The following is a 26,345-nucleotide window of genomic DNA, read 5'->3' on the forward strand; positions in this document are numbered from 1 at the left end:
CGCCTCAGCTTCCCAAAGTGCTGGGATTACAGGCAGGTGTGAGCCAACGCGCCTGGCAGAAGATTGGTTCTTTTTTTTTTTTTGAGACGGAGTCTTGCTCTGTTGCCCAGACTGCAGTGCAGTGGCATGATCTCAGCTCACTGCAAGCTTTGCCTCCCAGGTTCACGCCATTCTCCTGCCTCAGCCTCCTGAGTAGCTGGGACTACAGGCACCCGCCACCACGCCCGGCTAATTTTTTGTATTCTTAGTAGAGACGGGGTTTCACCGTGTTAGCCAGGATGGTCTTGATCACCTGACCTCGTGATCTGCCCGCCTCGGCCTCCCAAAGTGCTGGGATTACAGGCATCAGCCACCGCGCCTGGCCGATTGGTTCTTAAGAGAATGTCAACCTTCTCTGATTTGAAGCCCAGAACTGAGGAAATGGCGGGAGAGAGATGGAGAGCAGAAACTGGAACATTCATGTTTTTCATGTGTTGCATGTTTTGGGGAGATAATTTCAAGTCAGGTGCATGCCCCTCCACAAGCACACTGTTGGTGAGCCTAGGGGTGGGGAAGCTAGAGCTGCCCTGCCAGGCTGCTTGGGGAAGGCCTGGTGACAGACAGCCTGGCCAGAAATCCAAAGTCACTGGCTGCTGGGAATAACTATCGTTAAACATAGTTTGGTCCACCTTGCAGTGAAAAATGTTTATAATTTAAAGGCATTTGCTTCAGAGACATTCACTGTAGTAACATATATTTTCTTTCTCTTGAGACAGGGTCTTGCGACCTTGCCCAGGCTGGCCTTGAATTCCTGTGCTCCAGCAATTCTCTCGCCTTGGCCTACCGAGTAGCTGTGACTACAGGTGCATGCCACCACACCAGCTTTTTTTTTTTTTTTTTTTGTCGTTAAAAAAAAATGTAGAACATTCATTTACCATCTTAGCCATTTTTAACTGTAGAGTTCAGTAGTGTTAAGTATATTCACATTGTTGTGCAACAGATCTCTAGAACTTTCTCACCTTGCAACACTGAAACTCTATACCCACTAAACACTAGTAGGTATAGCCCTCTCCCTAGCCCCCAGCGCCCTTTTTACATTGTTTCCATGATTTTTTACTACTTTAGATACTTCAAATACTGCATGATTTTATTCATACAGTGTCTACTTTTACTGTATTTGTCAAATACAGTATTTTGACTACTACATTCAGCATTTAAAGTATCTGAAGTAGTCAAAATACCGTATTTGACAAATACAATAAAAGTAGACAAATACTGTATGAATGGAATCAGTATTGAGGTTGAGAAAGAAATCATACTGTATGGATGATTGGAAATAGTGAATGGAATCATACAGTATTTGTCCTTTTGTGACTGGCTTATTTACTTTAGCATAATGTCCTTGGGGTTCATCTATGTTGTAGCATATGACAGGATTTCTTTCTTTTTTAAGGAAAAGAAGAAATATACTTGGATACATAATATTCTACTGTATGGCTATATCACATTTTCTTTATCCATTCATCTGCTGAGGGCCCTTGGGCTGCTTCCACCTCTTGGCCATTCAGAGTATGCTGTGATGAACATGGGTGTGCCAATAACTCTGAGAACCTGCTTTGAATTCTTTTGACTATACACTCAGGAACAGAACTGTTGGATCATATAGTATCATATATCCGTTTTTAATTTTTTGAGGAAACTCCATACTGTTTTCCATAACAGTTACAACATTTTACATTTCCACCAACAGTGCACAGGGTTCCAACTTTTCCACATCCTCACCAACACTTACTTTCTGTTCTTTTGATAGTGGTCATCCTGATAGGTGTGAGGTGATATATCGCAGTTTTGATTTACATTTTCCTAATGATTAGTGATGTTGAGTGTCTTTTCATATTGGCTATTTGTATAGCTTCTCTAAAGAAATGTCTCTTCCAGTCCTTTGCCCTTTTTTCTCTTTTTTTTTTTTGAGACAGAATCTCGCACTGTTGCCCAGGCTAGAGTGCAGTGGCACAGTCTCGACTCACTGCAAGCTCCGCCTCCCAGGTTCACACCATTTTCCTGCCTCAGCCTCCCAAGTAGCTGGGACTACAGGCACCTGCCACCACACCCGACTAATTTTTTGTATTTTTAGTAGAGACGGGGTTTCACCGTGTTAGCCAGGATGGTCTTGATCTCCTGACCTCGTGATCTGCCCGCCTCTGCCTCCCAAAGTGCTGAGATTACAGGCGTGAACCACTGCGCCCAGTCTTTTTTTTGTTTTTCTTTTTTTGAGACAGAGTCTCACTCTGTCGCCCAGGCTGGAGTGCAGTGGCATGATCCCGGCTCACCGCAACCTCTGCCTCCCAGGTTCAAGCGATTCTCCTGCCTCATCCTCCCAAGTAGCTGGGATTACAGGCATGCACCACCACGCCTGGCTAATTTTTGTACTTTTAGTAGAGATGGGGTTTCACCAGGTTGGTCAGGCTGGTCTCAAACTCCTGACCTCATGATCTGCCCGCTTCAGCCTCCCAAAGTGCTGGGATTACAGGTGTGAGCCACTGCGCCTGGCCGTCCTTTGCCCATTTTAAAATTGGGGTTTTTTTTGTTGTTGTTGTTAAATTGTAGAAGTTCCTTATGTATTCTGGACAGTAACTTCTAAGCATATATAATTTACAGTTATTTTCTCCCATTCTATGGGATGATTTTCACTCTATTTTCTTGGATGTGTAGAAGTTTTTAAGTTTGATGTGGTCCCATTTGTCTACTTTTATTGTGTTGCCTGTGCTTTTGGTGTCATATCCAAGCAATCACTGCCAAATCCAATGTTCTGACACTTTTCTCCTGTATTTTATTCTAAGAGTTTTGTAGTTTTAGGTCTTTTAGGTCTTTAGTTCATTTTAATTTTCCTATATAAGGTAAGGGTCCCACTTCATTCTTTTGCTTGTGGATATCCGGTTTTCCCAAGATCATTTGTTGAAGAGACTGTCCTTTCCCCATTGTGTGGTCTTGGCATCTTTGCCAAAAATCATTTGGCCACATATGCAAGGCATTATTTCTGTGCTTCCTATTCTGTTCGCGTGGTCTATAGATCTATGTAGCACCGTGTGTCTATGTTTATGCCAGTACCACACCATTTTCATTACCGTGGCTTTGTAGCGTGACAGATATTTTCTTTCTGAACCTCAAAGACTATCTGTCCCTCCCATTTTAGCTTCCTCTCTCCACTGGATCTTCTGCTCAGAAAGTAGTTTCCCTTGCAGTCAGTTCTAAGTGTGGTTAGAGCAGGTCCAACAAGAAAGGGCAGCTCCTTTGAGTTAGTATTTATTTTTCCTTTATTGCCTCCCTGCTCCTTTTGGTATATGTTAAAAAGCTGTGTGAAGGCAGCATGAACCCAGGGCTGATACTGAGGCCGTGGGGTCCTCATATTCATTCTTCAATCCATGGACACACATGGAAGGTCCGCTTTGGCCAAGCTCCAGGCTGGGGACTGGGGACAGGGCACTAAGCGAGGTCAGGAGCCTCGCATTCTTTGGGCCCCAACCAAGTTTCTCTGTTGTTGCTTTGATGGAAGCGAGACGTGGGCATGGCAAACACACCCAGAGCACCCCTCTCCACCCCCACTTGGGTACATCCTGATGAAGTCATTCAACCTCAGCTGTCTTGTTCCTGGGATGAATGCAAGTCTAGCAAATGCTCTCTCTACCCCACCCATGCCAACTGAGGCATTCTGTAGAAGGCAAGAGACAGAGAAGAGGAAACCACTTGAAACACTGTCAAAGCCTGGATCCACTTGCCAAAACTTTTGGGAACTTTTTCGCCCCACCTAGATAAGAAAGCTATTTGAAGCAAAATTCTCTTAGCCACTTCCTCTTCTACTTTTCATAAACTTGTTTCTCAAATGTCTGTAGAGATGGGACTCTCAATGGAAGGAGGAATGTCCAGCCATCCCTAAGACATGTATGATGGTTGACTTTGCGCTCTTTGCTTCTGTTTTTCCTTCTTGTGTATTTTCTCCTTTATCTTCTCTCCACATTCCCCATTCAACCAGGACTCGGGCTTTGTGCTCATTCCCCCAGTTAAGGTCAGGGGGCCAGGTGGGGAGTGGAGGCACGAAGACATCCAGTCTTCAATTCTCGCTGGCTTTTGTTTTCCAAAATTTAGGCTCTTTAAGCCCTTACCTACCAGGGGAAAAGGTGAAGAAAGAGGTTTCCCAATACAGACCAAACACCTTGGAGCAGCAGGCGAGTGTGCAGGTTTCCTCCAGCCCCACATTAGAAAATGACACTCTCCTGGGCTGGGGGAGGAGGAAACAAAGGTCTATGTGTCCTGACTGAAGGTCCAGGTCTGCCCCCCACCTTTTCTTTAAACACAGCTTGGAGAAGTGGCAAGGCTCTTCTATGACCACTCCCAGGGTCCTGGTTTGCCTGGGAGTGAGGGGGTACCAGAGACACGGGGATTCTAGGTGACCAGGACAGGTGGTCACCTAGTGCTAGCATATCAAGGCAGATAGGACCATAGGTGACCATAGGTGAAAGATTCCTACTTCCCAAGCAGGGCCTGAGTAGCCATAAAGATGGGAAGATGATGTCTCAAGGGTAACCTATATCTGCTAATGTCTGGGGACACCTGAAACCTCATATAACTCCAAGGAGGGATAGCTCAAGAATAACAGATTAAGTTTTCCACCCGTCCAGTGGAATGAGAGCTCAAAGTTAGAAATCAGGTTGAGAGACATGATACAGTATCATCTGCACATCTGAATCTGCGGCTGCTCTTCATAGCATGTGGAAGTCATTCAAAGATGAGACTCAGGTGGTGGTGGCCTGGGGTGTCATGGGAGTCCTGCTTGTAGCAGGACATGACTTAGTGACTGCTAAATCAAAGTGGCATGTATTCCTTCAGCCACAGTGACTCACGTCTCCTTTCATATGCTTTTTTGTTTTTATGAATGCATTCTCTAGTCTCTGGCCAATCATCACTTCCTTCTCTCAACAAGTCTCAATGACATAAGAATGACAGCCAAGGAACGTGCCCACAGTCACTGCCTTGCTTAGAAGAGTGCGGACTTCAAGGTGGGCAGTCAGACCCGTTGGACAACAACTGTTCCAGACAAAGAGCAATGCCCCAAAGAATCCTGCTCTCCATCCTAAGGGAAGAGGACATTTGGGGTAGGAGCTACTTAATGGTTTCTTTTCATTTTCCACACTAAGTGAATTTGGGAAACGTTGAAGCTAATCTATCCTCTTCCCATTTCTTGAGCACTGGGAGTAATGTTAACAACTTAGATTGGAAAGTTCCCTTTTCCACTCTGAGGCACCTCCCCACTCTAGCCCTTGCCTAGCTGTGATCACAGATGACGGCCCAGCCCGGCCTAGCCCAGGCAGCGTGGTGTCCACTGCACACAATAATATGGGTGGGAGGGCATAGGAGGAGTTAGTCTGAGCTGCCAGATCCCCACATTCGAATACTGCTCATCAGAACACAGTGTTTTCACATGTCACCTGCTCCCTTCTTTATGAGGAAACTGGATGTGCTGATTCAAAGGTGGATTTCTTAAAGTTAAAAACCTAGGCAGTCTCTCTCAGCATATTTCCAGTGTACCTAGAACATGTCATGACAGGAAGGCACAAAGAACATAAAGGGTTTGCTTCATGGAGTTCAGACTTATGAAAGAAGGCTCAGATTTACACAAATGGCAACTCCTCGGATCAGCTGACCTTTTCAACTAGTGTTGTTGGAAACAGTCCTAGTTGCCCTTGCTACCATTAACAAAAGGCGAGACCCCAAACTTCCCAGGATGCAAATGTTCCTCACCCTTCTGCCTCCATGAGCATGGGCCTGTCTTCCATATTGCCCAAGAGATGGGGGAGATTTACATAGAGTTCCGCCAAAAGGTACCCCAGGGCAGCTCATGTAGACATACTGTGTAAAGTGACACACCTGTCTGTCCTCCAGGAGGCTCAGAAGGGCAAGGAAGAGAAGATGCAGGATAGGGAATGGAATCAGAATGAGCTCTGCCCACTGTGTAACCTGGTTGAGGCATTCAAGCCCTCTGGACCCCAGATTCCGCTATTATGAGGGGAGGCTGTTTCATGATCTCTAAAGTTCTGGGCTTCTGAGTCCCTACCCTGTGGAAGGAGTGCCCTAGTAGACTGGTGAAAACCTGGGTTTAAATCCCAGTGTGGCGCTAGTCTTGATTTCCCTGGCTTTGGGTTTCTGTGGTCAGGGACTTCCTTTAGGCTAATGCCTCTCATTTGTTTCAGGGAAGGAGGTGAACTTAAGGGACTGGGCAAATTTGGAGGGAGCAGCAGAGTGCAGGCGGGCTCAGGCCCTTCCTCACTCTCTTTTGGGATCCACCTGTCACCAGGAACATACTTTCTCAGATCCATAGAGAGGTTCACCTTGTTGGCTGGGCCTGGTAAAGGGTGGGTTGGTCATTCTGATTCAGGGGTAAAACATTAACAAGCCGACTTGCCTACAGCTGTTCCTGTGGTAATTTTCCAATCTGGTGATTTCGTATTCAAGGTGATATTTTTAATCTTCATCTGTTTGACTCTTACATCTCACAATTATTCAGAACTTGGACAAGGAAGAGGAAATGACTTACCGGGTCTTCAAAACCTCAAGAGTCAGCTCTGCTACTTTCCTCCTGTCTAACCTAGGTCAGGTTACTACTTAAGCTCTCTGAACCAAAGTATTATCATCTGTTCAAAAAATACTACACAGGCTACTTTGTGAGGCTATAGGTAGTTGATACACATAAAGTAGCACAGTACCCGGTATATAGTAAGTGCCAGTGAGTGGCTGGTATTCTTGTCTTCAGGAGCTGCACACTTAGGAGGAAGTTGAAGTCATTTGCACTGACCACTCGATTGCCTCGCAGGAGTTCCTAGTTGCCTGAGTGCCCTTATATAACTTTCCCTCCCTTTCTCATGCGATAATTCATTCAACGAACATTACTTGCCTCTCCGAGAAGGCACTGAAATTTCATGTCAGGAAGCACTTCAGAGTCCAATTGAACATGGCGGCTGCTCACTGGGCCTCACCCCAAAGGATTGAGCACTAAGGCCCACTTGGAGAAAAGGGCTTTGGGCCTCGCCCTCCTGAGCTCTGAGTCTTGTAACATGCCCACAGCTGGTGGGAGCTAGGCTCCAGAGAGGCTGCTCCCAGGAAAGCCACACTAAGTCACAGCCATATGCCTAGCAGCTTCTGAACCATGCACCGGGAAACATGAGGATTCAGTTTGTTTTCTCCCAGACAGCCTGGGGCCTCTGACAAATAGGTGTCTTAATTCCTTTCTATCTAAAGCCAGGGTAGCAGCATTTGCCACGCAACAGCTGGGTGTGGGGATTACCATTGTCTATAAATGGGCCTTAATGCAAACTATCATATTGACACACATGTGAGCTTCTTTCTGAAGCACGTACACGCGAGGCATCTCTCCAGAGCTGTCACCATCAGCTGGCTGCCCAGAATAGCTCTAAACCAGTCAGCGGGGGTGGAGGATTCAGAACCACCGCTGTCACTGAAAGAATGGCTGTCTGGATGCTATGTGATGAGACTACCTATTATGGCAATGCCAGCTTCTGAAAGAACTGTTTCTTCTTAAGAAACTTTACATCATTTTCCTAATCTAGTGAGATAAACTGCACAATATTTTTACTTTTTTTCTGAGATGTACATGCTGCTCTGGGAGAGGAGAAAGGAGGAGTCACTGGAGATCTGCCAACTGGCTTGGGATGAACCAACCAAACCTGATGTGGAAAAGTCATTGAGTGCTTTAGCTATTGATGGACTACGAGAAAGAGAGTCATTGAAACAGAGCTAACTGCAAGGAAAGGGGCGGGGGAAGAGAATGTTTGGAGATACTACAAAGTTGAGTCTGCCGCAAAGGCTTAGAAGACAGAGATCAACATTATGTTCAGTAAAAACAGTCTTGGCAGGCAGAGCAGGTTGAGGAGAGGCACTATGAGGTAAGAAGGTGAGACAGGTGTATATTTCCCCAGAAGCAGCAGGTTTTTCTCTGCCTTGACCTTCACAAGATTATCTGGGATCTTTCAGACTAGTATATTCATCAGTCAGGAAGACAGGAAGCTGCTGGCATTTCTGATCAAATAGCAAGAGGCAATAATCTGTACATGTACTTACTAGATCTTATCTAGAGGGATGACAAAGGAAAGTAGGCTGCACGCTTTACTCACTGCATCAAGGTGCATCGGGGTCACTTGGTTCCCTCCTCAAGGGGATGCAGCACAGATCCATCAGGCTCCCAGCTATCTTGCATAATAGCCCAAGGCAGAAAAGGGCTATGAAAGGCATTGGACATTACAGTACACTCCTACTGTTGAGAATGACTGAGCTGCCTGGCATTTGACCAGCATCTCATCACCAGTTATTTTATTTATCACTATATATTATAGCAGAACTACTGGCAGGATCACTCTAAGTAGATACAGATAGATGGCTCCTCTTTGTTCATTCACATTCTCAGACAACTCTACAAGATTCCAGTGCCTCAGAATTGAGGCAACATGAAACATCACTGATTTTTGTGGTTCTAGGATAAGTCCTCACCATGGATACAAGGTATATCATGAAGAGAAATGAGCCTGTCATTTTGGAACACCACAGGAAAACAAACAGCTCATATTTTTTTCCACTCTCCCCTCATTTCCCACACAAAGCATCTCATGGCTTTGATGCTGTGTGGCGGCACTGTGCATGCCCCCAGCTCTGGGCTGGATGCCATGACAAGGGTCAAAAAGCCACACAAGAATCTTGGGGGTCACTGAACCTAACCCTTTCATATTGCAGAAGCTCAGCAAGATTAAGGGACTCACCCAAGTTACTCAAATAATGAAGAGGCAGAGGCAAACTGCTCCTATACCTGACTGAAGTCATTTTTACCTGGAAGCTTCTCCCAGGAGACTGGTATAGATACGGTGGTTCTCAGACTTCTGACACTAGCCCACAGCTCACTGCCTATACCCATTCCCACTTCTGCTGGAAGAACAAAGCATTGAAGAGGAATGCAATGCTTAAAGTGATTTAAAAAAAAAAGAAGAATGAATAAACAAAAGGCCGGGCGCGGTGGCTCACACCTGTAATCCCAGCACTTTGGGAGGCTGAGGCAGGTGGATCACCTGAGGTCAGGAGTTCGAGACCAGCCAACATGGAGAAACCCCATCTCTACTAAAAATACAAAATCAGCCAGGCGTGCTGGGACATGCCTGTAATCCCAGCTACTCGGGAGGCTGAGGCAGGAGAATCGCTTAAACCTGGGAGGCGAAGGTTGCAGTGAGCCGAGATCACGCCATTGCACTCCAGCCTGGGCAACAAGAGCGAAACTCTGTCTCAAAAAAAATAAAAAATAAAAAATAAATAAATGGAATAATCAACAGAAGTAAAACATCAAGACAAGAATGACTGCAACCAAACAACACAGTCAACTCAAGGCAACACTGGTGGTAGCAAAGTGTTCTTTTTCCAGTTTGCAAATCCCAACTGTCTGTGTGTGTACATTCACAAATTTTGCAGGGTCACCGGGCATTGCCTCGGCAGTTAGATGTCTGAAAAGAACAATGAATTTGACTCCTTAAGAAACTACGTTAAGACACCAATTTGGATTCATAAAGAACACATTTTAGTAAGCTTTAATAACACAGGCTCTACTTTATTGATTGGCAAACAGCTCCTTGCTGTATGCAAAAATGAAAAATCTATGGAATCCTGCTATTTGCCTATAAAAATTGAAAAAAGGATTTTCTAGACTGTTCAGATCAGTTTGGAACCATCAGGAAGAGTCCTGGGGCTCACCAGTGGGTTTCATACTTAGAGGAACATTGACCTAATGCCAACATCGTGGCTGGGACAGAGGCCTGTGTCCACAGTGGACAAGAGATGTGCACTTAGGGAGACATTTCCATGAGGAACTGTGTGCAGACCCTGTAAGAAACAGTAAGTACGCCATTCTTGCTGAGTGCTTAGCCTGTAGTCTCACAGTGGGGTTCTTAGCCAGGCCCCTGGAAAGCGCTTGGAGGGAGAGGGGAAGCTGTATGGTCCCTTTGCCTGAAAGTCTCTGAGAATAGCCAGCCAACACTCCCAGACGCTTTGACCACTAACTTGCCTGAGGAAAGGAGGAGGGGCCAGGCCACCCTGACCAGCCTTTTCTGGATGGATAACTCCTTGATTACACTTACGGTGAGTTCATCATCTTCATTGCTCCTTCACCTTTCCTGTCCTCCTCCACAAAAGTCTGCTGTGTAACAAAATGTGCTCTGCCAGCTCTATTTGTCCAGACTCTGGCTTTGTAAGGAATGGAAAAGAACATCCCCAGGTGGTGGTCATGAGTCCTCCTCTGGCTATTTTAAAAATGCACAGTGGTTAAGGGCTTGGGTCCTGGAGGCAAAACAGATCTTGATTCAAATCCTAGTTCTGCCACTATGTGCCTTCTCTAAGCCTCAATCTCCCTATCTGTAAATCGGAGACACTATCTCAAAAACTAACAACTGGCCACGAATGGTGGCTCATGCCTGTAATCCCTGCAGTCTGGGAGGCCAAGGTGGGTAAATCACCTGAGGTCAGGAGTTTGAGACCAGCCTGGCCAACATGGTGAAACCCCGTTTCTACTAAAAATACAAAAACTCAGCACGTGGTGGCATGTGCCTGTAGTCCCAGTTACTCCGGAGGATAAGGCAGGAGAATCACTTGAACCTGGGAGGCAGAGGTTGCAGTGAGCAGAGATTGTAGCACTGCACTCCAGCCTGGGCAACAGGAGCAAAACTCTGTCTCAAAAAAACAAAACAAAAACAAAAACAAAAAACCTAACAACTGATATAATGCAGGAAAAGTGCTCAGCATACAACTGGCAAAACAGTTTATTGCCAATACCCACAGCTGTTATTGCTGTCGTTAGTAGCTGGTGATCTCCAGTGGGTGCTCCATACTCAGGTCCACCTCTCCTAGGAAATTTCCCCTAATTACAGAGTCAAATGACCTCTCCCAGTGACCAAGATTCCCCTTTTCTGAACTTCCACAGCCCTATCCCAACACTTAAACATGTGCTTTTCTGTACTGTCATATAAATATCTCATGCATATGCCACTTACTGGTCCCTGCCTCCCAACAACTAGCTTGTCAATTTCTTGGAGACCTGGCTTTTGCACTATACAGTAATGACTCTGTATCACCTCTGTATCACCATGGTCCTGGTCCCTATTATGCCCAGGTAGAAATAGTCTGCATACAGCATAAACACATGGTTGCTGGATGAACGCATGTGTGAGGTGAACATGTAATTTTTTCAGTATGCACACACTCAGTATTTATGATGTAGGGAGAAAAGTAAATGAGAAATTATGAGATTGAGAGTTTCATTCCCCACCTTGGGAGTGAATGCTTGTGCAGCCTTAGGCTGGGTGTTTACAAAATGCCGCAACTGCCACCTGCCTCCCTACTAGGATCTAGTGAAGATGGATTAGGCTTTTAAGAAGCAGTGGGAAAACCCAACCAGCTCCTCGATGTTAAATAAAGATGAGCATCTGAGTTTTGATGGTAACAAATGGATCTCATTCTCTTTCAGGATTTCCCAGCTCCTATTCCACAAAGTGAGGAACATAAAATAGGGTTCAGCCTTTTTAAAACTGATTTCCAGAGACAGAGATGCCACAATGCCCCCTAGTAAGTCATTCCAATGCAAGGAAATTTCTGAAAAGGTGAATCTAAATTCCTTTTCTCACTTTATGCTCACTTTCCTTTGTCTACTGCCAAATGAGGCTGACAGTTGCTCTGATCACCATTTACAATCATCTTTATTCTTAAACATTTTTATTTCACTCTGCTTTCCAGTGGTCGATGTAGACCAGAGGTGACCCTTCCCTCCCCATTAATATTCACATCAATTCTTGTTTTTTCATTCTTCCTCCTCTTCCCAATCTCCTGAACCTTAGGCCTCTGAGCATCACCCATATCAGCTGGCACCACCCAGTTCTACAGGAGTCACCCCAAGGAAAAGACACTATGAAGCTGGTTTAGTCACAGCCTAGTGCACAGGCACCATGATTAGAATCTGAAAGACCTATCCCTGTTTGCACCACTGACTCACTACAGGAGCTGGATCAAGGCTGGCTTAGTTTTTTTGTGAATCAGGGATCATTACTTCCATTGACACAGCTTTTATAAGGAGTCGTCACCTTTACAATGGTCATTAAGGTGTGGTTAACATTAATGTCACTTACGAGTTTGGAAACATTTTGAATTACCAAGGGAAATTGTCCTGGATTAATTAAGGTGGTGAAAGCTCAGAAGGCAGGAAAATACGTATCTCAGGATAACAGGGCAGAGAAAACAAATGTGAAAATGGGACCAGAGGTTTTCAAATGTGTTTTAGCAGCAGAGACCTGTCCTCAAATGAAACCTTCAGTACACTCCCACACTCCCACCCCTAAACCACATAAAGTGGAGCTGCTCTGGCTGCAAGGCCGGGCAGTATAGGCATGGTATGGGGCCAGGGCCCACCCTTCCTCCACCTCACCCATTTCTCTGCCCTCCTAATGTGGTGGTCCCCACGGTGTCCACAGGAGCCTCTAGGCTTCCAGGGGCCAGTATGAAAACCATGAGTGAAAGAGGCATGCAGAAAGTACCTGAATTCCCGTACTACAGTGAGAGGGGATGACAGGTCAACCCTGGGGCCTTGTAGGGCCATATGGCCAACATATTTGTATATCAATGGTCCCATTCATTGCTTTTGTCTTTCTAGTCTATCTATATGTTTCTTAGCCTTTATTTTTCAGGCATATATATTTTATTATAGTTAATACATTTTTGCAATGCATCTCAAAATATTTATGAAGTTGCTGTCTGGATATATACACAACAGCTATAACATCTTACACCATGACAAATGTATTCAAAGGGTTTGGACTGACTTGTTATATGTCCCCCCATTCTGAAAGGTCCATGGTATTTGATTGTGTTTCATACATGCTGGCTTATAGCAATCCAAATGAAAACTAAATATACTCTAAAATGTTCTCCAAGTTTAAGAGCCTAAAAACAGACCTAACTATAAAAGGCTACATTTTTCCCTGAATAACGAAAAGTATTCTAAATACCACTTAAAAGACATTAAACATAGATGGTCTAATTAGTCCCTTTACTTCTAAAGGTACATTTCTTTGGGAGGGGGCAATTATAGGAAGTACTGCTCTAAGTGAGATTTCTGTGAACATTTAAATTATAAAACAGTTTGCTAACTTACAAAAATACTGCTTTGTGTAAATTTGACTAAGGACTATTAAAATCTCCTAAATGCTCTATAGAGGAATACAACATATTTAAATTTCCATCAATTTGAAACATTCAGGAAAGGAAAAAAATCTGAAATCCAAACAATTGCAAGATATAATTTTTATAATTTTAAAGGCATATTTATAGCTTGAAAAGGAAAGACTGGTGAAATCTATGAAAATTAGGGAGGCAATTCTTTTCCTAGTTCAGGAAAATTATAGTTCTTAGAGAAGACACTGAAAATTAGCTCTTAGTTGATATACATTCATTATGCTTAGGGTTTCTAAATACTCCCTCCCCTCTTTATTTCTGAAAAGAGACAAACTTTCTTTTAGAATTTGAAGCATGGCTTTAATGGCATATGGTTCTAGGGTAGGGTATGCAAACTACAGCCCAGGAGCTAGCTCCATCACACCGCCCGCTTTCCTCTGGCAGGAGCTAAGAACAATTTTTACAATTTTACAACGGTTGAGAAAAAATCAAAATCAAAAAAGGAATATTTCTTGACATGTAAAAATCATATGAAATTCAAATTTCAGTGTTGATAAGTTAAGGTTTATTAGAACATAGCCACATCCATCCCATTGACATTTTACCTATGGCTGCTTTCCTGCCGTGATGGCAGAATTGAGTGGTTGTGACAGAGAGACTGGTCTGAAAGCCTAAAATGTTTACACAGTTTGGCCCCTTAGAGAAGAATTTGCCAAACCTTGACTTAAGAGATGAAGCCCACCTTTGGACCCTTCTGTGTGTTCCTGAGGCAATAGGTAGAGACGTACCTGGTTGAGATGGAGCAGGTATTTGTCAAGACACCAGAAACAGCAGTAGCAGCATCGGAACAGGTACCTGGACAATGCACCATGCTGCTGGATCAGGTTGAGAACAAAGGAACGGAGTCAAAAACAACACAGGAAAGAAGACAAGCAGGCAGTTTCTGAGGAAACACAGCTTTTACTTATGCACCTGGGGAAACACTGGTGGCGTGGGAGAAGTTCTATTGTGTGCATACGACTACTACTAATTATGGTTCTAGTATTACTGAGGAGCAACGTTTCTGTCTTGCGGACTTACGTGTTAGGGGTGCTGTTAGGGAGGTTAGTCCATACTAAACAGCAGAACAAACGCAGGCCTTCTGGTTCCAGTAAAAAAAAAAACCTCTCTTCCCCCTTCATCTGCCCTTAAGTGTCTGAAATGGCACACTTTGCTTTTTCAAACCAAAGTTTATATTCATGAAAAATTCACATCCCAGAAACAAAAAAAACAAATAATGCACTGTAGATACTAGTTATGTGCCCACATAAATAAAGAATCAAGTTTAACTCTGGAGGAAATAAATCCTGTAGTGAGATTTTTTTCGGGACTAAAGTTTGAGGGATAAATTGCTCCTTTGAAATATAACTTGAACTTGTGCATAGCTCAAGAATGAATACTTTAATGAACCTCTTGGGGGAAGGGTGCTTGGAGGCATCCTACCCACTCTCCAGAGTGAACACATCCCTGAAAACAATCCTGAAATAGCCTAGGATGAGGACCCCAGGAATAACTCAGCCTTATATGGACATTTTCTCATCCCAATGTGAATCAATTGGATGAAACTTGATCTGGACACTTTTCAGCCTGGCTGTGTTGGTGAATGAGCCTATTTAACGAGGGAAAATCACACAGTGGCTGTGTGAAACATTTAAATTGTAGACACAGTGCGGGGCAGTAAGGCTGCTGAGGAAGAAATTTTTTTTTAACCTAAGAAAGGACACATTTTCCCAATAGTGACATCACTAAAAGCAATTTTGGCCCTTGGTCCTTGTGGGATCTGGGAAGTGATAAATAACCTTTTAGACCTCAGTCAGAGAGACTTTGGGCCTTCCACTGACTTCTCTTTTAGATTTATGAAAGGCCGTTTCCCCAGAGAGTTTAAGATGCCTAGCTTTAGGAGGGAGAGCAAGCTCCCCGCCGCTCATTAATTTATGATTATCTATTACCAGTGCGCACACACACATATCACAAATAGATTTAAAATAAAACGCTGTCCTGTTCTTCAAGAAATCCTGCAAGTTTCCTAAGATTGAAGGATTGATTTCAAAATGCAGGAGCCAAAAGTAGCTAGTTTTGTCCTGGATATGGAAATGCCTCTTCAAGTCACCAAAATGTGGCCAAGCAAAATATTAATAGAAATACAAGAAAATATTCTACAATCAGGGGCAACTGCTTAGCATGCATTTCCAGATAAGGAAGCCAGATAATTTTATGTGTTATCCAATCAATTGCTTCTAATTGATAAACTAACTTTAAATCTTGGTTATAGATTTTAAAATATCAACAATTCAGATATCTTTTTAAAAAGTAAATGAAAACAATTCTAAAATACAATGTAAACCTATTGGTAAAATTTCCTGAATTTACTAAGGACACATAGCTATACTCAAAAGGTTGGAATCAGGTAAGTTTGTGAAACTGACCGAGTCACCAACTCTGAGGTGGTGATGGGGGAGAGATTAACATTGTGTGAGAACAGAAGAGTTGGGAAAAGTCCAATCTTCCCTTGTTTGGCAGGCCAGAAATACCATGAGAACAGCTGTTTTCCTGGTGTTCTGGTTTCCACTGGCATTCATAACTAAATGCGCATGGAAATAAAAACTAGGGAGGAGAAATCCCCCAGGCACAAAAGCCCTACAGTTTTCTGTCCTTTGAGCTGAGATGTAGGTCAGCTTGCCCATTTCTCACTCTCAAGCGCATGTGTGCACACGCATATACACACACATACACACTCTCATTCAAACCCTCTCCTTTTCTCCCTCCTTCTTCCTCACACACACCAGGAATTTCCCATGCCTGTCTCTAGGAAACACAAAAGGCAGGCAATATTTTAGCATTAAAACAGAAATGAACAAATATTATTCCTATCTTATGGTGTATTTTTTTTTACTTAAAAAGGCATGATAAATGTTCACAAAAAAACTTGTTTAAATTTCACCTTTAAGAGTTCATCCCGTCTGTTCGCCATTTACATAAGAAGGAAAATCAGCTAACTCAGAACTACTCCCTCCCCACGCCATCTCCACTGAGTTGGAGAAAACCCAATAAACAAAACCATAAACAAAACAGAGACTCTGGGAAAATAAAAGGTTTGCTGGGAGAGGCGGGGGATGGGAGCTGAGGAGTGCAGGAGCTTTCTACACGGCCGCTGTCACAGGTCACATTTCTGTCCTGGGACCTGCTGTAGTTTTCCAGTAATTAAGTTTCTGGCAACCCAAACACGGAACGTGCTGTGTATCAGGAGGTAGCCTTACCTGTTCTTTCAGTGCGTTTTGCATGTACATGACAATGATTCTTGGAATCCTCACCACAGAGATTAAAAATGACCCTTTCACAACGGTTCCTTGATGGTAGAAGAAGAGAATGGAGAGAGACGAAAGGATGGGACGATCAGGAGGGTCATTTTTACTTCTGGAAATAGGGAAAAGGACAGCATTTAAAAAACACTTTTTATAAAGCAGCAAAAACTCTCTGGTTCCAATCATCTGTGGTACTAACAACTTAGAAAGTTGTGACATAATAAGCATTTGGCGAACTTTTTATACTCCTTGGTAGCTTCGGTTAAATTGTTTCTTGTATTAATTTAATTCGTTTTGGTGCCACTCAATGCTACAAATAAAACAGAAAGAATTTTAAAAAATTGATGAGTTAAAAAAGTTTCCCTCTTTATAATGCCGAGCCCATCCACCAACCCTTTAGGGTGCCTATTCATCACATTTTCACTTTCAGAATTTTAATTGTAGCACAATCTCCAAGGTTTAAATTACACAGGAGTATACATAAATATTGCCAGCATTCACCTGGTGATTAAAAATCATCACCAAATCACGTGACCAGGATCAGTGGCCAGAGAGGTAACAGTGAGCTCCCGCTTACAGGGAAGGGACAGAGAGCCCTGGGTGCTTGGCTCCTTCACAGCTCTAGGCTCCCCAAATCCTGCTGGTTTCTACTCTGCTCTTTAAAGGTCACTTCAGTGTGGATCATTTACGGGACTTGTCATGACGCAGCTCCCAAGAATGTGTACAAGTCAGTTTCACAGGCAGGGAAAAAAAAGTGAGAAAGAACAGAATGGGCACAGCCATCACTCTCCCCTAAACCTGAAAGATAAAACAAAGGAGTGGGGGCTGATGCTACCCTACGGGTGACCCTCTGAATTCCCGCTGAAGCCAATTCTAGAAAATAAGGCCTTTCTGAGAAGCAACTTCACAGATTCCAAGTGAAGCTTGGTTTCTTTATAATGGATTATTCTACAACTTGCTCTGGTTGCTAATAAGTCACTATGAATTAAGGTTTTGACAGCAGCCTAGGTTTTGAGACAGGAAAAGGAAGGCAGCCAGAAATGTTTCAAGAGTTGGCAATGGCTGCATTTTGCTGTTACTCAAATCAGCCAGGAAGAAAAAGAGAACATGAAAGTAATATTGAGAGCTGAAAAACTGCAACCCAGTTGTCCCACAAAAAAAAAGATGTGTGTTTCAACACAGTATTATTTAAAGTAGGAAAAACCACGGAAGCTACTGCTAATAGGAATTCATTTCGATCTGATAAACTAGAAGAGTAGTGTAGGCTAGGAAAATCTGACACACTTTTTTTTCCCTTCCCTCATTTTTCATTTTTTTTAAGGAAGAATGTTTACTTTTCCATTGAGGAGATTTATGTGCCTTAGAACTTATTATGGTGCTCAAGAGAGGAGGCAGGGAGAAGAGGACAACACCTGCTTTCCATCTGGCAGGGAAACACATGATTCATAGGCCTCTGTGAATGGGGGCCTTGGGGTTAGCCCTCCAGGTATTAAAGTTTGGGGTTAGGCATCAGCTTTCTGAGGTTTCACTGTGATGGGGTTAACCACTTCAGGCAGAGGAGTACCTGCACTGCCTCAGCTTCCCTAGTCCATAACACATCCTGGTTATGGCTCGAGGCTCTGCCTGGCTTGGCTGGAAGAAGATGCAGAGGTTCCAGAAGCTGGGTTATCACGTGATGAGAGAGGGAACTTTAAAAGAGGGCCCTTTCAACCCAAGCCAGCTCACAGAGCCAGGAGTCACTCAATACCTGCCCTCAAAACTAGAAACAGCCCTACAGAAAAAAAAAGGCGAATGAAGTGGCGTGTCTCTGAGGCCCCCACCTCCTCTCAGGCTCATTTCCATGTTCAAAGGTAACGTCATCCTACCACCTCTCCCCTGCTGTGTGTGGGGCTAGTGCCTCCAGCTCTGTCTCCCTCACAACCAGCCAAACCTGCCTTCAGGAAGAGGATCTGACGCACCCGGTGATGCTAAACATAATACTTACCTCTGGACTTATTCATATTTTAAGAATTGACCTGGGGGACAACACTGCAGTGTTGAGCATATGGGGCAACCCAGCAATGAGTGTATTAGGAGGCTGGGGAGGACTGGGCCCCCAGTCAGCCTTCCTCATCTCTCTCTAGATCTTCCCACTGGGCCACATCCACCCCAATTCTGTGGGTAGTGGCAATAAGGAAGACACGGGCAGTGTTAGAGGGTAAGGCGACTCTAGCATATGCCCCATGAAGCCCAGCTTCCCCCTTCCTTTGAATGTGTGGCTGCTTTGAGTGCTAATGGTGCCTGGCTCCCAGAACAATGAAGCCAGGTCCCCAAAATACCACATCAATCCAAGCTGTGGGGCAAAGGGTTTAATGGTCCCATCCATCCAAGTCCTCTAACACCTTTGAGTCATGGTACAAAGTACTGTTTTGTAATTTCTAGTCCCATTAGACAACAGAGTGCATACAGCCAGGCAAGCCACATCATGGTCCTAGAGACAAGCTTTAGCTCTAGTTAGATCCAGCCTCGTGCTCACTAAAAACTCTTCTGACATTATGGAGAATTAATTTTGTGCTGAGGCTCCTGGACTAGGTGTGGGCTGCATGGGACAAACGGCCTCCACTGCAAAGCTGGTACCAGCAAAGGACTGTGTGGTCCCTGTAAAGACCATGTCCCTTCCCATATTTCTTACAACAAAATCACTGCAAGATGGGGTTTGGAGGGCTGAGAAGGTTGTATGTTTCTTTCCTATTCTATAGAAAATGAAAATCATCTTTATTAGAAAGAACAGGATTCTTTAGCTGGCCTGGGTAACTCTTGCTAGGTTAGGAAATTCATCTGTCTCTACCTAAATTCCTTAGGGTCTGCTACGAATCCATTTCCTCTTCTCCCTCCGCAGATATAGAGCAGCTGGAAACCATCTTTTGTATATTTGAAAATGATGATGAAGTCACACCTCAAGTGTCCCTTCACCACCCTGAAGGGTTCTAGCTCCTTCCTATCACATCCCTAACACCACCTTTATGGCTCTCAGTTGATCCCTCTTCAAGCAAATGGTTGTAAAAAGTAAATTCTACAGATTGCCCATATCCTGGTACCTGATGGTCTTTGTATGAACTCTTCAGCCCCCGTAGTGCTTAAATGAACGACAAAGATGAATGCACCCTGGCTACATTTAATCCTCACCCTGAGTGCAGGCCAGAAAAGGATACGAAGAATTGTGAACTTTGAAGATAAGGAAAAACCTTGAGGTTTCAAAATTAGGCAGAAAATCAAAAAGGAAGCAGAGTTCTTTAATAAATGGAATAGTTGTGCTACAAATAAATCATTGTGTGTTATATTGTAAATTAATTTTTTAAATCAAAGTAATATGTAAAGTATCTTACAAAGCCAAAAAGCACTGCTAGGCTTAATAGGAAAAACAGCAGTTTTCTTCCCCCATTCATAATTCTCTCTCCCTAGAGATAATATTTTAGTTGTTATTAGAGAACTCACTTCCACACCTCAAAATTACATGTTCTTACTGCTATTTCTTGGTTTTTCGGCTTCAGATATTGTCTACTGACTTTTCTACTATGAAAGATTCTAGTTTTATTTTCTTACATAGCCTAACTCCCCCAATCCCCTCACACTCATGTTCCCATTCTTCCAATGTAATTACATCAAAACTTTTAGTTAATGCTTAGTGTTTGTTATTCATACATAAATAATATGTGCTGTAAATAACAGTCACACTGATCTAAGTAGCATATTCCAACTAGATTCCCTTCCTGTACAACTTTTTTTTTCTGAAGTTAATTGTTTCATATTTTTTTATTAGCTTGGATTTCCATGGGCCTCACCGAATGCTTCACCAATGTGTAATGCTTTTCTTAATGTGTTTGAACACACCTGGTATTTCCTCAGTTCCATTTTCTTTTCATGGTGACATCTCTCCTGGAGCCCATTGTCTACCTTGAACTGGACGCTTTCCACGCCAGCTGCGCAGCTACCCTCCTGGGAATTCCTTGCTCTGCTCTGCTCAAGCCTGTTTTCTGAAACTCATGTTTTCCTCTCTGGCTTACACATGAGTTTCAGTGGGGAACATCCCTCCTAGAAAGGGTGAGGGCGGGGAAATCTTGGGACTGCCTGTGCATGACTTTATTCTTCTTTACCCTTGACTGGTAGTAAGAATAGGTATACAACTCTATGCTAGGTGTAGACTGGCTATACAATTCTAGGTTGGAAATAATCTTTCACCAGACTTCTACAGCCTTCCTTCACTGTTTTTCTGGTTCAGAGCTGCTGGTGAAAGTCAGATCCTATTCTGGGTCCTTGATCCTTTGCCTGTGATCTTTTTTCCCTCGGGAAGCTTCTGGGATCTTCTCTTTACTTGTGTCCTCCAGCCCTGGGAAATTTTCTTTGTTAATTTCCTCTCTTTCTTCTTTTCTTTGTTCTGTATTTCTGGAACTCATATTAGTCAGATAGTGGGTCTCCCAAATTTATCCTCTTTTAATCCTTTCTCTCTTATTTTGTGTCTCTTTGTCTTTTTATTCTACCTGCTGAAAGAGTGCTTCCACTTTATATTTTAATCCTTCAATAGAAAATGTTCACTTTTGTAATCATACTTTTAATTACTCAAGAGTCTTGTTTTCTCACTATGCCCTTCTTTTGTTGGTGGGAGGGGATCCTAGCAATATATCTTTGTTCTCTCTGATAATATAGTTTGTTTTGTCGTTTCCTTTTGCAGCCTGCATTGTCTTTGTTTTCCCTAAGCTCATTTTATTTGTTCATTTTGATCTCTTCTTTCACTTAGAGGTGTTCATCATGTTTAATAATCACTGGTAAACAGTTCAAATTGAAGAGTGAGGCTCTCCAGAATGACCTGAAAGCTCTGTGTGAGGTATGTTACTTGTTGTCTGATGAGCTTCACTGTTTTGCTAGAAGTCAGGGAATCCATTTCACTGGGGGGCCCCATATGGCACTATCTGTAGGTCTTTACTTTGGGTTAGGCAGTTTCCCCACAAAAGCAACCTCTAACCTCTTCCTAGGGAATATCAAATGAGCTGCCAACATTCTGGGAGCTGAACTGTGGAATGTGGGGTGCTGGTGTGTGTGGGGGGCCTCACTTCAGTGTTTAGGCTTTCACTTACTCCCCCTGCTTTCAGTACAGAGACTTGCCCCCAGCCTCAGCTGTACCTGATACCCCAAGTCCAGGCCCTTTCTGCTTTCTCTCTCTGGAGAACAAATTGTCCTGTCTTCAGCTGGTGTGGAATTTGGGGGTCTAACTACTCCTGAGGAAGGCTTTCAGCTAATCTTCGGAAATACTTTTTATACTTGAATTCCTGAGCCTCTCTGGGATTCTGTGGCTCACTTCAGGCTGCATCTTATTTGTCCTCCTCATGCAGCCAACACACACGGACAGGCTGCTTCCGCTTCCTCCAGCGGGCTTAGGGCACCGCTCCACCTCCCTCTCTTTGGCTCTCACCATTTGGTTGGTGTTTCTTATCTGCTGTCATTGTCTCTCTGTTTCTCACTGTCCTGGTGTGTTTGTGCCTGTTTCAATCTTTCATGATTTTTTGAGTGGCTGGAGAAAGGGAAGAGATTAGGAGATAAATGCATATGCTTCACTGGAAGTCCAAATTAGAAGTCCTCATTGAAAATGCTTTGGTTTTGTTATTCTAAGATAACACAAAATTACTGTCAGGCAAATATTACCTGCTGGCAAATTTGGTTAGAATACTCTCTTTGCTCCCCTACCTGGGAGGAAGCAATACACACAACCCACCCTCGGCTGCTTGGAGGTTCTCAATGCCAAGGGCAACAGCCCCACCCTGAGTCCTCTGGAGTCTCTAATGATGGAGGCTCCGGAACTGCATCACTACATTAAAAACCCACAGTGCTGGCCGGGTGTGGTGGCTCACGCCTGTAATCCCCAGCACTTTGGGAGGACTAGGCGGGTGGATCACAAGGTCAAGAGATCGAGACCATCCTGGCCAACATGGTGAAACCCCATCTCTGCTAAAAATACAAAAATTAGCCAGGCATGGTGGTGGGCGCCTGTAGTCCCAGCTACTCGGGAGGCTGAGGCAGGAGAATCACTTGAACCCAGGAGGCAGAGGTTGCAGTGAGCCAAGATCGTGCCATTGCACTCCAGCCTGGGCAACAGAGCAAGACTCCGTCTCAATAAACAAACAAACAAACAAACAAACACCCCACAGTGCTCCTTATCATCAGGAGGAAACTGCTGAATGGCAGGAATCATCCCTGGCAGACTGTCTCTCCCCATGAAGCTCATGTTTCTCTCTCATTTGGTCTGAGAGGCTGGAGGAAGATCAGCCCTATGAAGAGTAAACTTCTCTTTCTGAGCCCAGTCCTGCCATTGCCCTGGCTGGGTTCCTCTGTCCTGTGGGCTGTCACTGCCCCGGGGTGAGTCACACACACAGAAGAGGTAAAGCGTTCAGGGGTGTGTGTGTTTGTGTGTGTCCTCAATTGCTTTCATGATGTGATAGGGATATAAGCAGAGAAGCGTGTAACTAATTCACTGGTTCTTAACTATAATATAAATTATATTTTGTAATTACATACAATTCCTTTAGGATTAATTTTTTTCCCCAAGCAAACGTTATCTGATTTTGCAGAGGACAAAGCGAGGCTCACAGAATTTACTGAAGTATATTCAAAATAGATCAGTAATTTTTTTGTCTGAAGTCAATTAGGATGGATATTCATAGGGGAGTTCGACCTTCCTTTTTTTTAAAAGAAAGGTAGCCGGGTGCGGTGGCTCACACCTGTAATCCCAGCACTTTGGGAGGCCGAGGCAGGTGGATCATGAGGTCAAGAGATCGAGACCATCCTGGCCAACATGGTGAAACCCTGTCTCTACTAAAAATACAAAAATTAGCCGAGTATGATGGCGCATGCCTTTAGTACCAGCTACTTGGGAGGCTGAGGCAGGAGAATCGCTTGAACCTGGGAGGTGGAGCTTGCAGTGAGCCAAGATCGCGCCACTGCACTCCAGCCTGGATGACAGAGCAAGACTCCATCTAAAAAAAAAAAAAGAAAGGCTACTCCATAGGCAGAGCAGCCCCTTTTTATCTTTCAAGTCTAAGCAATATGATCTCTTCTCTGTTTGGCTTCTTTCTAAATTTTCTAGCTTAAAGTAGAAAGGTTGGAAATGTGACAGATTTAGGGTGTAATATTTCTTCTCACCACCAAAAGAGCATACAGCCCAAATTTTAGCTTAGTCTTTTATTCTTGCCAACTCCTTTTAAGGGGCTAGGTCAACATTCCCAAATATCTTTTGAGATATTAACATGAAGCACATAGATAAACCACATAGACAAACCAATAGAAAAAAAACACTGGACCTACCTGTTGAAATAACAAGTAACCACTGCCCCAGCTATAGTCATTTGCTGGCACGCAAGGATGAATTCACTAGTCCAGATGAGGCCAATTAAATGGTACGACCACATGTACCGAATGCCCGAAAGGGGCTTATATTCCACTTGGCCACCTTCCATAACCTGGGCAGCTCCTAAAGTTTCAAACACAAACATGCTTTACACCAATGTTTTCCTAAGCATGAACCACGGTTCAACAAGCCATGTTTCTTTATGCTTGGCCTTTGGCATTACATAAAACAAATGCCAAAGTCAAGTACCCACCATAATTTAAAATATACAAAAATCAAAATCAAAACCACACATTTAACTTCTAAATAACACCAAAGGTGATAATTACAGTGACTATTGGTAGGCAATTTCCAAGACACCTGACATATGCTATAATACTCATCCCACTTTGTGGATGTGAAAACTGAGGTTTAGAAGAGGCAAGTAGGCTGGGTGTGGTGGCTGATGCCTGTAATCCCAGCACTTTGGGAGGCCGAGGCGGGCGGATCGCCTGAGGTCAGGAGTTCAAGACCAGCCTGATCAACATGGTGAAAGTCCACCTCTACTAAAAATACAAAAATTAGCCAAGCGTGGTGGCAGGCACCTGTAGTTCAGCTATTCGGAAGGCTGAGACAGGAGAATCGCTTGAACCTGGGAGGCAGGGGTTGCAGTGAGCCGAGATCACGCCACTGCACTCCAGCCTGGGTGACAAAGCAAGATTCCAGTCTCCAAAAAAAAAAAAAAAACAAAAACAGAAGAAGAAGAAGAGGAAGTAACTTTTGTAAAGTCTCAGAGCTCAAAATTAGTAGAAGGAGAATATAAACCTGAACACGTGCGACTCTAAAAATCCGTAGTTTTCCTACCACACGACTTTGTGATGCAAACCAAACTCGGCACATTGATGAAACCACACAAAGCTTTTAGTATCACATTACAGAATCCTACTTCACCAAAAATTTAAACTTTATAAAAGAAACAAGAGTCTTTTTTATCTCAAAAGGATCTATTTCAGATTTCATTTCAAGAGCAAACTCTCTTAGCACATTTAAAATGTCTACTGGGCCTCAGTGTTAAGCTTCCCAGGTTCAGATCCCAGCTTTACCCCTTTGTGGGTAACCCTGGACAAGTTATTTGGCTTCCTGGAGTTTTAGATTCCTTATCTGGAATGCCTGGAGGAGTTTTAGATTCCTTATCTAGAATACCTATTTCCTGGTGGTATTTTGAGCACGAAGTGAGAGTACTTGGAAAGTACTTGGTATAGTGCCCAGCCCATAGACATATCGCGCCATAAGTGATAATGGTTTATTACTATCATTAAATTTCAGGAGCACAGTACTACTTTCAACTGAGGCCAGCAAGGTCGCCGTAACAACTTTTTGCCATTCACATAGCTATACCCTGCTTTCTTTTCTCTTCTCTAAAGAAGTCCTTGAATTAGCTGTGCTGGTAAATCCACTGGTAAATCCAAATTTACTCTGCTGGTAAATCCACTGGTAAATTCACTGGTAAATCCAAATCCCAGGTTTGTGGCTGCATATGATTTCTAGATCTTTTCCCACTATGGATTTTAAAACAACTACTACTGGGAAGAAGATGCGTGCTCTGGTCTTTGGTGAAACCTATAGCTTGAAGAACATTTAGAGATTGTTTCATATTTCCTGTCATAGCTATAAATTGACTTTAGGTTTGTCATTCAGGAGTCCTTAGATATTCACGGTAGGGTCTGTGTGAAGGAAAGGGGAGGATATCCATGCTGTAGATCAAAAACTGATTCCACTGACTAAGGCTGATCTCAATTCCCAAGCTCTATGTTCTGCTGAACAAGAGTCACATTGTAAGAAACAGTGGAGCAGCTTGATTTACAGAGAGGTTAATGTTTTATGAATGCTGGGCTCACTTTGTCTTCGAGGCAATCTCTGTTTTGGGTAAGGCATGGATAAATGCCTATGCTTTTCTAAAATGGGGTGATTCAGGGCATGCTTCAGGAAACATTCCCAATTCCAGAGGAGGTGGCCCCTCCCAAACAGAGTGCCTGTTAGGTAGATGAGGTCAGTGGACTCTGAGAACCACTCTGGAATATGAGAAGTGCTCTGAGCCAGGGAAGAAGTACCTGCTCCTCCTACAAGGCCCAGCAGTATCAGTGACAGATTATGCTTTTGCAAAACTAGGTTTACAATATCACGAATAGTTTGCGGGTGGAGAACATTTCCACAGAACAGGAAGGATGATTTCTTCAGACAGGCAAAGGTAAGTGTGTCCTACAGGACCTGGACGCTAATGGGGGCCAGACTCTCCTCTCAGCTGCCCCGTGCTGTCAAGGGCACATATGCACACACCTCCCAACCTGGCACAGTCAGCGGTGGGAGCAGCTGAAGTGATGAGTCAAGATCCGCTTAGACATTATTTGGCA

At 43.7% G+C, this 26,345-nt stretch overlaps 1 protein-coding gene across 11 annotated transcripts in view; it reads right to left on the reverse strand.

Annotated features, from left to right (window-relative positions):
• Positions 1-26,345, reverse strand: part of SLC44A3 (solute carrier family 44 member 3) — a 74,578-nt gene that overhangs the window by 13,375 nt on the left and 34,858 nt on the right. For 6 of the 11 annotated variants that reach the window (XM_054446688.2, XM_054446697.2, XM_054446652.2 and 3 more), the window contains exons 10-12: positions 23,913-24,078; positions 16,536-16,692; positions 14,028-14,114 (exon numbers count right to left, since the gene is read on the reverse strand). In XM_054446688.2, coding sequence (XP_054302663.1) covers positions 14,028-14,114; positions 16,536-16,692; positions 23,913-24,078 — 410 coding nt within the window. The remainder of the gene's footprint in view (positions 1-14,027; positions 14,115-16,535; positions 16,693-23,912; positions 24,079-26,345) is intronic. The other 5 variants (XM_054446642.2, XM_054446659.2, XM_054446637.2 and 2 more) reach the window with 1 other exon arrangement.

The sequence above is a fragment of the Pongo pygmaeus genome, chromosome 1 (genome assembly GCF_028885625.2).
Source record: "Pongo pygmaeus isolate AG05252 chromosome 1, NHGRI_mPonPyg2-v2.0_pri, whole genome shotgun sequence".
NCBI lineage: Eukaryota > Metazoa > Chordata > Mammalia > Primates > Hominidae > Pongo > Pongo pygmaeus.